Source organism: Octodon degus, unplaced genomic scaffold, assembly GCF_000260255.1.
Source record: "Octodon degus isolate 3935 unplaced genomic scaffold, OctDeg1.0 scaffold00127, whole genome shotgun sequence".
In the NCBI taxonomy this organism is placed as follows: domain Eukaryota; kingdom Metazoa; phylum Chordata; class Mammalia; order Rodentia; family Octodontidae; genus Octodon; species Octodon degus.
In genome coordinates this window covers 2,486,153-2,499,712 of record NW_004524703.1, presented here as the reverse complement: position 1 = coordinate 2,499,712, position 13,560 = coordinate 2,486,153, and the positions used below count along the sequence as shown (strand labels likewise).

The 13,560-nt window shown below is 47.5% G+C and overlaps 1 protein-coding gene across 5 annotated transcripts in view; it reads left to right on the top strand.

The window, feature by feature from the left end:
• The window catches only part of Sipa1l2 (signal induced proliferation associated 1 like 2), a 179,676-nt gene that overhangs the window by 154,003 nt on the left and 12,113 nt on the right, over nt 1-13,560 (top strand). For all 5 annotated transcript variants that reach the window (XM_023700841.1, XM_004640829.2, XM_023700839.1 and 2 more), the window contains exons 14-17: nt 1,015-1,403; nt 6,219-6,437; nt 8,548-8,701; nt 10,782-11,001. In XM_023700841.1, coding sequence (XP_023556609.1) covers nt 1,015-1,403; nt 6,219-6,437; nt 8,548-8,701; nt 10,782-11,001 — 982 coding nt within the window. The remainder of the gene's footprint in view (nt 1-1,014; nt 1,404-6,218; nt 6,438-8,547; nt 8,702-10,781; nt 11,002-13,560) is intronic.

Below are 13,560 nucleotides of genomic sequence, written 5' to 3'. Positions count from 1 at the left end.
GCTCGTGGTGTTTCAGCCATCATCAGTGAGCTTTGCAGGTGTCATAGCAGAGCTGGACAGCATTCCTTCCTGGAGCCATGGCCACATCCTGGTCCTGAGTCAGCCTAGTGTTAGCTGTGTCTGCTCACATCCATCTCTGCGGAGAAGGGCAGGGTACACACATGGGCTTTCAGCAGTCAGTGTGTGACGGAAATGACAGGTTTTACTTACAGACTTAATAGGACAGAATGAGAGGAGAGAAGGCCAAGCCACTCTGCGCCACCTAGGTGTGGCTTAGCCTTGGCTCCCAGAGCCCTTGGCTGGTGTTCAGGGCCTGTTAACTTTCCATGCTCTGGTGAGGGCCATGTCTATCCAAGCATGCTAGACTCATAGAGACCTTTATTCTGCTCTGTTTGCTTTGTCATTTGGGAATCTGAGTTGAGTTTTCTCCAGATCTCTTTACTCTGAGGAGGATTGCATCCGTTAGCCTGGGGGACTGATGTGGCTGGAGCTCTCTGGGAGGGCATGCTCAAGTTTAACATGGTGCTTTGTGGCTGCTAAGTGCTCTGTACGTGCAATCCTTTGCTTCGTCTGCACAGGAGCCGTGTCAGCTCAGTGCCCTAGTGCAGAAAGGGTACGTGCCTGACCCCACATCCCACAGTTGTGTTTACACCTGGGCCTCCTGCCCCATACTTGGGACTGACACTGGAACTGTCATCAAAACACTTCCCTGATATATGGTGCCCTTCTCCTGCGGTTAATTTCCCATGTCCCTTCCCAGCCTGTGTAACCATTATTAGTTACATTCTTGTTAATGATGCTGTGGCCCTTTTGTTTCATGCACCAGTAGTTGAACAAAGACTTAAGATGCCCATTAACTCACGTTACGGGAGGAATAAGGCAAGACTTGTATGCTGTTTTGGAGAAAAGAAGGTCACTGTCCACACAGGAGTCAGTAGAGGGGTTGGGTGAAGCTGCAGGCTGTAGCTCTGCAGCTGGAGCAAGCCACAGTCAGGGTTCCTCTTTCTTCTCAAGATTGGAGACAAGAGCTGCTCCAGCCACTCTAGCAGCAACACCTTGTCCAGTAACACGTCCAGCAACAGTGATGACAAGCACTTTGGTTCCGGGGACCTGATGGACCCAGAGCTGTTGGGGCTGACCTACATCAAAGGGGCATCCACGGACAGCGGCATCGACACAGCCCCCTGCATGCCGGCCACCATCCTTGGCCCCGTGCACCTGGCAGGCAGCAGGTCCCTCATCCACAGTCGGGCCGAACAGTGGGCAGATGGGACTGAAGTCTCAGGGCCGGAAGATGACCCAGCCAAGATGTATGCTGTGCATGGTTACACCTCTGCCATCGCCACCAGTGGGGCTGCTGATGGCAGCATGGGTGACCTCAGTGAGCTCTCATCTCACTCCAGGTAAGCTGCGTATAACCGAACTGTACCTGCCGGTGCCTTGAGCCCTTACTTAGCTGAGAAGCAGGTATGGGGCCAGTTGTAAAAGTCTGCCTCACTGTCTGCAGAGGAAGTTTTGTTTCCAAAGTCTGATTGTCAGTTTATGCACGTTGAGTCATGTATTGGTGACTTTCCCATTTTATTTTAACTTTGAGGGAAAAGTCCAGCTGGCCACTGACTCCTCCTAGTGTCATGTCACACCCACATTTTCTGGAGAGGAGGCACCACCTCGAGACCTGGGGGCAGGTGCAAGGTGTCACACACTGGGGCTCCCCCTGTTGGGTGCGTCCACAGCCTGCCTGCTCCTGAGGTCACATCCCTTAGTGTAACCATGAGCCTGTGTTGAGCTGGGCAGCTGGGGCTTTTTAAATGGAGTAGCTGCGTTCAAAGGAGCTGTACTCCTAAGTATAGATGTTAATAATTGTCCCTGAGTGGTTTTAAATTCCCATTTGATGTAAGCCCGCACATTTTTTTATTAAGTGTATTTGATACCGTTTAGCTGTACATATTGGTCACATTCATCATAGGGAATCTGTACCTGTACATGGTGCATCTTGATTCCTCTTTCTTTTTCCTGTTCCCCTCCCCTCTTCAACCACTTTTCCCCTCATTTACAAAGCTTCATTTTTGTTTTATCCTTTTCTCATTTTCTCTTCTCCCTTCCTCCTTTCCCACTCCCCGTTCTGCATTTCCCCTTTGCTTTTGAACAATTTATTCATATTTCACAATATCTGTTATACATTTTGGTTTTTATTTACACTTTCACTTTCTCACACCCAAGAGACAATGTGATATTTGCACATGTTTTTCCAACTTATTTCACTTAAGAGTATGGTCTCAGGATCCATTTATTTAGCTATAAATGTCTCAAATGTGTCCTTTCTGGATGAGTAGCACTCCATTGTATTAAAAAAAAAAAAATCACACCTCTTTTATCCATTCATCAGCTGATGGGCATTTGAGTTATTTCTAAGACTTAGCTATTACAAGCTGTGCTGCCGTAGACATGGTGCATATTGGTTTTAAAACTCATAGTTTGTGACTACAGCCTTCATTCCCAAAGATGAGGTAAAGAAGTGCATTTACTGAGCTTGTCTGTGGGCAGGATTTTACTATTCACAAAATCTTAAGCAGTCAATCTCAGTCTTACCTCCAAGGTCTGCCCTGTTTGGCTCTTTCACACTACCTGTCTTACTGGAACTGTTCTGAAGATGACACAGTTGGACAGCCTCATAGAAGGACAGTCCTTCAGGCCCCAGAGCCATGTGGGCATTCCTCCAGGGGAGGGTGCCCAATGGCCCGTAGAGTTCATGGGGACAGACCTTTTCCGCTCCTGCCTGCAGAGTCCTCCCTGGGACCTTCTCTCTGCTTTCCCCAGGGCCCTGCTCAGAGGCACTGAGTATCATTTAGGGAATGTGTATGTTGCCAGAGAAAACTCCACACTGACTGATTACACAGCTAACATGGAACGCTGGCTCATGTTAGTGTTTCACTTAGCCCAGCAGCTCCAGTGATGTCACCTAGGACTGGGTCCCCGACGCTTAGGCTCCTCATGCTGGCCCTCCAACAGTGCAGTGTCCCTGAATCTAAACTGCGGTGCCACCTGCAGACCATGTGTTTAACCCCTACTTTCCCCAGACAGAAAGTGTCTCTTCTCTGGTTTCTGCAGAAGAAAAAAATCTTGCCCCTTTAATTGCCATTGCTGACAGAGGCATTACTTGGGCATTTGGGGTCTCTGCTGGGCTAGGGTCCTTTCGGCAAGCCAAGCAGCTGAGCAGTGGTCACCAACAAAGTGGACTCCTCAGTGTCCACTAGGACCTGTCTTCTGTCCAGGCAGAGGAAGGAGTGTAGGACATGGAAATTATTTTCAAAGTGTTCCTCCTCCTATTTACCAATTTGTTTAATAATTAGACTTTAAGTTTAGTAGTGGTTCTATAAACTTGATTATCTGAATTATTCCTTGCTGAATTTAACAGAGTTAAAAATGGGACATTTTGGTGTTTTGCAACCTTCTGACATCTTATTCAAAACTTAGAAATAAAACAACTTATTTCATGATATTTCTCTTTTTTTATGTATTTAGTACAGGGTCTAGGGTCTACAGGGCCTCACTACACAAATTGGACTTGTGGTGACCCTCCTGTTTCCAGCCTCCCAAGTGCTGGTATTACAGGTTTGCACCACCATGCCCAGGCTCAGTTGCCCTCAGCACGCCCTGGGGACGGGGCTGGCACAGCACATCGGAATTGCACCCCAGTCCCTGTGCCTGCCTAAGCAGACATTTTAGTCCACTGAGCTGTCTGGCCAGCCCTCATGATACTTTCTTAGACTGATGTAACAGGTATCACAGATAGCTTTATATTGCTAAGCAAAAGTTCTGTGAAAGGTGCCTTCTGAACATAGAGAACATAGAAATAGAAGAGATCTGTATGGGCAGATCTCTTTGAAATAATTTTCTTGATCATTTTCAACCATCCACATGAGTGGATATGTCAGGAGGTGATTACAGAGCTCATGGAAGTGCTCGATTGGGTCTCTCATGGACCCAGCTTCCACCATGCACAGCTGCGGTGCAAGTGATAGGCCTTGAACAAGACACCCCTTGACTTCCCTTCACATATTAGGTGATGGTGACTTTGAAGGTACATTTCCACCTGCAGTGTAGGCTTCTGCTCAGGGTGGAATTCAATCATTGAGGGGAATCTTTTTAGTACTTCCTGTGTGCATGATGTGGAGCTTGAGGGGGCAGGGCGTAAGATTTGTAGTCCTGCCTTGCTGTGTGTGCATCACTTATTGGGCACAAGGGACCATGCTTGCAATCCTGTGGAGACTGTGCAGACTACAATGCCAGGCTGAGCCTGGGCAGGAGTGTCCACTTCATTCACTTTGGGCTGATACACAGTCACCTCATGCCTAAGGGTCTGCCTAAGTGAATAGCCAGTTTCTTTCTGGAAGGAAGTAGATGACCAGCTTGGCTGAAGATGTCACCTCCGTTGCCTAGCATTCTGTTCCCACCCCAAGTTCTGATTTCACACAACCTATGCTTACTGTTTAACAACCCCCTCCCGCAGGTACTCAATGGTAGCTTCCCATCAACAAGTGTAATGTGTGGATGCAGATGGGGACATGGCCTCTGGTCCACCTGCACCTGTGGCAGTTAGTGTATATAGGGCCCCACGCCTGGTAGATATCTGAGTTCTTGTTGAGTGAAGAGAGGAACCAGAATAAACTGATGGCCTGGGTGACCATGGGTAGGGTCAGAGGAGCATAGCCTCATCCCTCCAAGAAGAGATGAAAGGAACATAGGGTTGGCCTTCCCAGGCCACAGGGCCAGAGCCCTGGCAGCCTCAGGAACCCTTGTGATTCTCTTAATTCTGAACTTCCCTCACCAACCCGCACTTCCTACCCCAACACAGTGTTCTCTCTAGCAGTCACCAGGAATGAAGTGTGCACAGAACTGTGTTTGCGATGTGATTCTATAACTAGAGGGAGGAGAGGGGAACCAGCTGCATAGGGGTGAAAAACAGCAGGAGCAACGGGCCCGTCCTGGAGGCAGGCAGGCGTGTGTCTAGCCTGTGTTCTCCTGGTACTCAGCCTTTTAATTCACCAAGCAATTTTCTTTTTCTTCCTTTGGGGGCAAGGCACATAAATAAAGGCTCAGAATACAAAGTGTTACTCATGTTAGTCTAACCAAGGTATTGGAAAATGCAGTAGATCAACTATAGAGGGAAAAGAGAGAGAATCAATGTTCTGGATTCCCAGTAAAGGGCTCCTGTGCTTCTCTGTTGCTTACCATTACTCATGTCACTGTGCCCCTCCGTGCAGATGAGAGGAGAAACTAGCAGTGTAACTCTGGGCACACTGGGGAAAAGGATCTATGCGTGCAAAGTGTCCGCCAGGATTGGGAATGTTGACCAGCTGCACAGAAAGCTTTGATAATATTGTTACTGCTACGTAACAAATTTGTACCATATTACTGATCAGACATGCTACAGAGTTAGCTCTGAAAATTTTTCCTAGTGGGTGAAAGACCATTTTAATGAAGTCTAAGTTTTAAAAATACCTTTTGTAAAGCAAATTTAAAAAACATAGTTCATACTCTCACATACTACCTACTTTCAAGGTTGTACAGGTAGGTGATTTCAGGAGCATGGTGAATAATCTGTGCAAAGGCAGCCTGTTAGGTCTGCTGTGACTTTGGACACCCACTGTTGACTAGCAGTGGCCCCTGCGGACTTGTGCTGTTTCCTGTCCACACTACACACGCTCTCACTTGCACGTGAGCCAGCCAAATCCTGCGCGCATACTGGGGTGCAGAGGCACTGCATCACGGGTCCTGGGGCTGCGCGCTTACACAGGTAACACCAGGAGTCCGCACATATTCCATACCACTCACAGTAGAGTTCACCGGCAGCTCCGGGTGCCGGCTGACTCCAGAGTGGTATGTTATGTTTCACACTCACCTTGTTGCCTCTCTTACTGTTGTCTGTGGTGTGCATTGTCCCAGCTGGTGACAGCTGAAGCTGCGCACCTTTCCTTATTTTGGACCTCTGGTTGGGTGTTCTCTCTCTTGAAATGCCCTTGAGGTATGTGTTGCCACCGGTGCCCATGTGAACAGCCACAGCCTGTAGAATGAGGCTATCTGACATGCTGAGGGCTGGGAAGAAGGCTTTCAGCGCACCCATCCCCCAGAGCCCCATGCGCCCCAGGGAGGACCGAGGACAGCCCTGCTTCCCACTGCGGAGCATGACAGCACCGCCACTCTGCCTCTCTCCTCAGTGGCTCCCACCACTCAGGAAGCCCTTCAGCGCACCATTCCAAGAGCAGCGGCTCTCTGGATACCTCCAAGGTCTACATTGTGTCACACGGCAGCGGCCAGCAGGTTCCTGGATCCAAGTCCTACCACAGACAGGGGGCAGCAAACAAATACGTCATTGGCTGGAAGAAGTCAGAAGGCAGTCCTCCTCCTGAGGACCCTGAAGTGACTGAGTGCCCACGGTAAGTGCCCACTGTCCTCTGGGCAGTGCCTTGCATTTTTAGGACTGCTAAGCAGTGTATTTTCCCTAAAGACTAAATCTAGAAATACCTTTCAAAACTCTTTAAATGGTGGGATTTATATTTCTCTTTTAAAATCTTCTATCTTTTTACAAAAGAAAAATACATGCTCTTATATTCAAATAGTTACCTGTAGCAGAAAAGTTATAGTGATATGTTACTGATACATAAGCATAGTCTCTGCCATTATAGAACATCAAGGACAGTGGTTTTTTTGTTTTGTGTGGTTTGGTTTGGTTTTGTTGCAGTCCTGGGGTTTGAACCCAGGGTCTTTTCCCTGAACTGTGTCCTCATCCCTTTTTATTTTATGTATCTTTTAATTCTAATATGATCTTGCTCAGTTAGGCTGAGCTCAAGCTTGGGACCCTCATAGCACACTTCCCAGGGTGGTAGAATTGCACGCATGTGCCCCTGTGCCTCTGGTCCAGAGCAGTTTGAATTCCATGCTTAGTGTGCTGCCTGGCATGGCTTTGTAAGTGACAGCACAGAAGGGAAGATGTTGCCTGACTTCTGCCTGAGGTGTAGCAGGTAGAGAGGGTGCTTTATCTCTGAGAGGCAGTGTGACACGTGTGCTGACCCCTCTGCGCAGAGACACATAGGGCATCTGCATTTCAGGAGTGCAGAGCCAGCCTGCTGCTGTTCCCTACATGGCGATTTGCTTGTTATTCATGGACACCCAGAGCCATGCACACTCAGGGCCTGAGTCACAGCACACTGATGGGGTCCTCAGGAATGGCAAGGGCTGGGTATGCCCAGCTGTGGGGTGTGCTGTGGCTTTCCAGGAGACACCCTGGAGAGTTTAAATGAATGCAGATGAGCTGTTTGAGAAGGAATTTTATGCTGCACCTTTTTATTATAAACACAAATGTTAGAAAAATATACATACCCAATAGGTTTCTGAGTGCTTTACAGTGATTCATCCCAAGCCCTTTTTAAGTTCTGTGAAGTACTTTTTAGAAGCATTGTAGTGAACACCACCCTTAGGTGAGGGGCTCCCTAGAAGCTTGCATAGAAGCCCTACAAGGTCCCAGGTCCTTCTCTGTCCCCCTCCTTGGTGCCATTGCCATCCCATAAAACAGCCAGGTTTGGAGCACTGCCTTCATGGCCACTGCCTGCTCACGTCGGTGATTTGCCTGTGCCCCCAGATCTGAGGAGCAGAGGCTGGCCTGTCACACCTCAGGAACAGTGCGGAGGCCATGGAGATGTCCAGATAAATCCTCCTAGTTTTAATCCACTCATTCTGATAATTCCCTAGACAGCTATCCTACTGCAACAAGCTGGCCTTGCTTTTGAAATAGGGGCATGTGAGGGCATGTGACAGTGACGTGAGGCTCATCCACTACAGCTCAATCCACAGCTGTCACCTCCTGAAGGCGTACATTTCAGGCTGTGTGGCACAGACCCCACACGTGTGCTGACAGTCGAGCCCCTGTTACCCTGCACCATCCGGACTGTTTCAGTGCGTGGATTGCATTGACGCAATGAGTGACTCCGCAGCTTTCTCCCAGCAAAGGAATGGGAACAGTAATTCAGCTTGACAGCCTTTCGCTGTCCTTAAATACACTTTTATATCCTAATAATCAAGGAGGACAGCTGCTTTTCTTATCCAAACAGCTTTGTGAAATTACTAATAATAAAACGTGCTTGACACAGGCCTGGACTGAGAGGAGAGCTGGAGTCACTAGAGCACAGTGTTGCTCAAAAGACGCGATCATCCCCGATGCGTTATCGAGACTGTGTTCACGGGCACGGGTTAAGAAAGGGAAAGCAGGAGCTTGTTCTGAGAGTTGGTAATTTTTTTCCCCTGCTGAGCTTTGAGGATTTGGTTTGTTTCTGTGTTGTTCCGGAGTGTCCCTCAGCATCCAGGGTCATCCCCTGGATGTGAGATGGTATGGGGACAGCTGCCTGTCTGGTCTTAGGGAGCTGACCTAGTGGTGAAGACTTGTGGAGCTGCTTATGCACTGGTGAAACCAGATGGGGATTTTTATTCTCAGAGTCACCGGCTGTGCACAGCCCGCCACCCCTGATTTTCTACTCCAATTTGTCCCACCAGGATGTACAGTGAAATGGACGTCATGGCCACAGCTGCTCAGTGTCAGAGCACCATGGGAGATGCCCTTTCAGAGACTCAACATGTCCTGTCCAAAGAAGACTTTCTGAAATTGATGCTTCCTGACAGCCCCTTAGTGGAGGAAGGAAGGAGAAAGGTTAGTTACCAGGAACATTAACTAAATCATGCAACTCTGAAGTATCTCACGGGTGTCCAGATCCTCCCCCTAGGGATTCCCCTAGTATTCCAGCGGGTCAGTGCAGCCTTGCCCATTTCCAGGGTTGCCTCCATGACCAGTCCTTGGGAGGCAGCATCCTGTCTCAGGTAGACCTGAAAGCCAGGCAGCCCCACCTCCCTCAAATCCTAGCTCTAGTGTGGTAAGCTGCATGACTGAAGTGGCCTCAGTGTCCCCATCTCATAGAAGGAGATAATACTCACTGTGTTCCGGAGGTGAGAGCAACAAGAAGTGACGTGGTGAAACTAGCAGCGTGCCTAGATGGAGCTGCCTTTGAAATTCACACCACCTGATCTTTGTCTCAGCCTGGGACATCCCCAGCACCCCATTCCTGAATGCACCAGTGTCCGTGCTGCCTCTCCCCGCTGGCCTCACACAGAGGACTGAACCTTGCACTCTGCAGACCAGAGATAGGTAGAGACCCCGGGAAGGAGGGCTTTCCTCCTGGCCCGCTGGTGCTCAGCAGTATAGCCTCATGTAGCTCCGCAGTTGCTGTGTTGTTAGTTACTGCTAAGAACACTTATTTATAGCTTCTTTGTTATTTCAGTTTCTTAAGCTACTTTGTAAAATAAGGCAAAATAGTAGAAGGGTCTTAGGTAACCTAGCCCAGTCCTCCCTTCTTGCAAGTGTTTCAGAGAATGAAACAAGAAACCACATAAGCATCTGGTGTGGGAGTCAGGAGTGAATCACGCTTGCAGCACAACTGTCCTCTCACTCAAAGGGACAGGAAATGAGAGCCACAGTGTTCTGCTGTCTGCATAGTGTGCATGGGGAGTCTGCTCCCGGGTCCCGTGCATACGACAGTGCCACCGTTACCCGTGCTGTGTTTGCTTCTGGAGTGGCCTTCCCAGTGTGCCAGTGCATGCTGTCATCAGCACAGCCGCTGAGCAGCTTGCTAGTGAGTGTCAGGGGATCCCGTAAGACTCCGGCACATGCAGTCATTTTGATAACTTGTGTGTACCAGATTCCAGCTGGGTATGTGCCAGCCAGGGTCAAGGTGGACTGCTGTGCAGAGTGTAGATGGCTTTCCTCTGAGTAGAACAGCATCTTGGCATGTTGTTCTTCTAAGACAGATCGCCTCCTCCTCCTAGTACAGATGTGGCTCCACTGCACACACACTGCAGTTACTGTTCACTGGCTGGAAAGACCTTACAGCGTGGAAGGGACCCGTACAATGGGAATATTTTTAGCCTCTTGGCCACATTTGCAAATGTAAATAGCCATGTCTATATTTGTCTGATGTGAACATTCCGGCTTTTACTATTGTTTGTGTGCAAGGAATGTGGTCCAGCATGCAAAGGAAGTAGCTATGAGTTTCAGATTTGATTTAACTTTTCTTACTTGCTTATTCCTTAGTCAGGATTTTTCCTTACCCTGTCCAGGATTTAGCGCACAGTAATTTTAATGATTCCTTTCAATCTGATTATCAACCATTACAATAACTCAGTCTCTAGCAATTAGAAGATAGACATTTGTAAGTAATATTTCTAAATGGACAGCTGCTTTTCACTGGACTAAAACCATTTTTCCTGAGCATGTTCATGTAGCTTAGAAATTCTAAGTATTCAAAATTAGTTTTGTTATTTAGATTAGATTGAATTTCACACACAGTTGATTGATGTAGAAATTGCCTAATATTAAAAAGTAGTCATTTTCAATTAAAATCAAGCTAGCACTTGGGATTTTGAATAAGTATTAAAATGGCAACTTTATATATTTCCAGAAGCTCTCATTTCTATAAGGTTATGGAACTTCCATTTAACATTTCAGAATTAATAAAGCTGTGCATGTCTAATTCATGATAATATTTCACAGAATGTCAAAGAGGAGAACATTAAAATCCAAGGCATTTGCCAGAGAAATGATGATTGGCTATGATGGCCAGCGCACCTGGCTCAGCTTTCCAGGGAAGCTCTTAAGACGCTGTCCCAGTATCTTCAGATAGGTGTCCTCCAGGCCTTCGGTTTCTTAACATCTCCCCCTCCACTTCTTGTTCAACTAGTTTTCTTTCTACGGGAACCTGTCTCCAAGGAGGTCGCTGTACCGCACCCTCTCTGATGAGAGCGTGTGCAGCACACGGAGGGGGTCCTCCTTCGGCAGTTCCCGAAGCTCCATCCTGGACCAGGCCCTGCCCAACGACATCCTGTTCAGCACCACCCCACCCTACCACAGCACCCTGCCTCCGAGGACCCACCCTGCCCCCAGCATGGGCAGCCTGCGAAGTAAGTAAAGGCCAGCATCTCGCAGCTCTGGTGCCCCAACAGGCTCTTGAGGTTGTGTCCCAGGGTGGTGTGGGACCTGTTTGTGTTGTAGATATGTGTCATTTAGGGGCATGCTTTCTTTTTTTTTTTTTTTCTTTTGTAACAGTAACTTTCCAATACAAAAGCCCCAGGATAGACAGTATGAGGGTGGTGATTAGACAGTACTACCTCATTTGGAAAGGGGTAGAAAAGTTCACATTACACGTTTTTATCAAGTCCTGCAGTGATTTGTTTCATCTCAGCTGTTTTATGTTAAAGGAAAAAAAAGTACATAAGGCCTGATCTTTAAAAAGGGAAACTGTGGCAAAGGAGGTGGGTTTCGTGGTGGGCAGGGGATGAGAAGGAAGGAAGTTTGGGTGTCCTGTCCTTCTAGCTCTCCTTAAAGCTCAGCCTTAGTGACAGGGAGGGTGCCAGGTGGTTGTGGAACGTGTAAGCGCATCTGTGATCAAATGCATGTCACCTGTGTTCCTGTGTGTCCCTCTTACTCCAGTGTACTAGGCACCAGTCAATCTGATGATTTCCCTTCAAATTATAAAATTATGAGTTTTTTACATGATACCAGTTCTTTTATAAATGTGTTGGGTTTTAAGGGCTTTTTTTAAAATTTATTTTTTGTAGTTAATTTTAAGTTTACAGGAAAGCATAGGAATTTAAAAATAGGTTTTTAAATTTCACCCTGGAAGTCATTAGAGTGAATTTTAACTTCCATAATACACATAGATTTCCAAGTCTGAATGAAACAGAAGTTCTTCTGATGTGTTACATAACTGAACATGAAGCTTGTCTCATGCAGTTCCAAACATATCCTGTAAGTAACAGTTCCCTGTGCTCAAGGGTCCATTCATTAGACTGACAACACCTGTAAAACTCCTTAACACAAGATGAAAGGTCAGATGGCTGTGTTCTGAATCCCCAGCACTTCTCCAAGTAGCTTCTCCTTTTATAAACAGGAAACTTCAGCAGGTACCTGTTGGAAGCTTTACCAAAACTACTACAGTTGTGTTCCGATGCCCATGATGTTTTCTGGTGTGTAGCACTTAGCGTGCTTGCGTACCCCATGGTGAAGCTGTCAGTGCACTCTTAAATCCACGCTTTCCCTACTTACTGTGAAAGATACATTGATTTTTTAGTTTCACTTTTTTTGTATGTATTTGGTACAGGATCTCTCTACGCAGGTCAGACTCATGGTGATCTTCCTGTTTCGGCTTCCCTAGTGCTTCACTTTTTAAAAAATAAATACTTTTCAGAGCAGTTTTAAGTTTACGATAAAACCGAGCAGGAAGCACTGCCATCGCCTGTGCTCCCAGGCCTCCTCCACCCTGCCCCTGCCACAGGCTCCCCGTCGGCAGCAGCCCTCCCCAGAGTGGTGCAAGGGCCCAGGCCTGGAAGCACACTGACACTTCACTGTCAGCTGGAGTCCATGTTAGGCTGCGTTCCGGGTGTCATGCGTTCCACGGCCTTGGGCAAATGAGCAAGGACTCATCTCCAGCACTGCAGAGTAGTGTTGCTGCCTGGAAAACCCTGTGTCTCTCCTGTCGTTCCCCTGGCCCCGGCCTGTAATGGTTGCTGCTCTTAGTACTATCCCTATGGTTTTGCTTTTTCAATAATGTTATACAACTGGGACGGAGCACTTTACACAGGCCTCGTTCACTAGCAATGAGCATTTAAAGAGAGTTTGACAAAGTATCTACTCCAGGGCACTCTCAGAGTGCAGGCTGGGAATACGCTGGTAGAACATCACTGCACCTAAACACAGCTTTAAAATAGCTTTGTTAGATTAGCTTGCTGCCCTGGTGAGAGATCCGCCAAGGCTGCATTTGTCAACAATGTGAAAATACTGTTGCTGTCCTTCAAGGCCAAATTTACAAGCACTGTGTGCCTCTGTCTAGATGCCAGAATTCCACAGCTTCCCAGAAGAATGCAGGAATGAAAATTACAGGTGCATTTGGTTAATTATGTCCTTGACTTAGCTTAATTGCAGGCTCAGACAGCCAGGAGGCCATGGTTTTGATTGGTCTCATTAGTCTGATGCCTCTGCAAGCAGCTGCACTGTGTGCTTGGGGTGCGCTCAGAGAAGGCACGGTGAAGACATCGAGGTCCTCAGTGAACTCAGCTTCAGATGCAGAGTGGGCTCCTCACCACAGCATTAATGATGAGCGCGCTTGAAAGACCAGGACGGGAGTTGAGAGAGAGAGAGAGAGTAAAAAGGGACAGACCTACATTTGCTGCCAAAGCAAAACCATCCAGTGATGTGTGAGATGTTGAGGCGACTTCTGTTCAGTTACAAAAAGCAGCCCAGCCACCATTTTTGTGGTAGACATTTGTGTGTATAAAATAATGTCTTCTTTCCTTCTGGTCTGTTAATAAAAATGAAGGTAGTCTCACTGCATTTTTGTAATAATTGGCACTTAAGACATTTGGAGTTTGTGTCACTGGGCTCAGGCACTTGTGTTTTTCAGTGAAGCTTAAGAATCATCAGGAAAGGGAAAGATTGCTGCTGATCTTTCCAAAGCAGTGTAG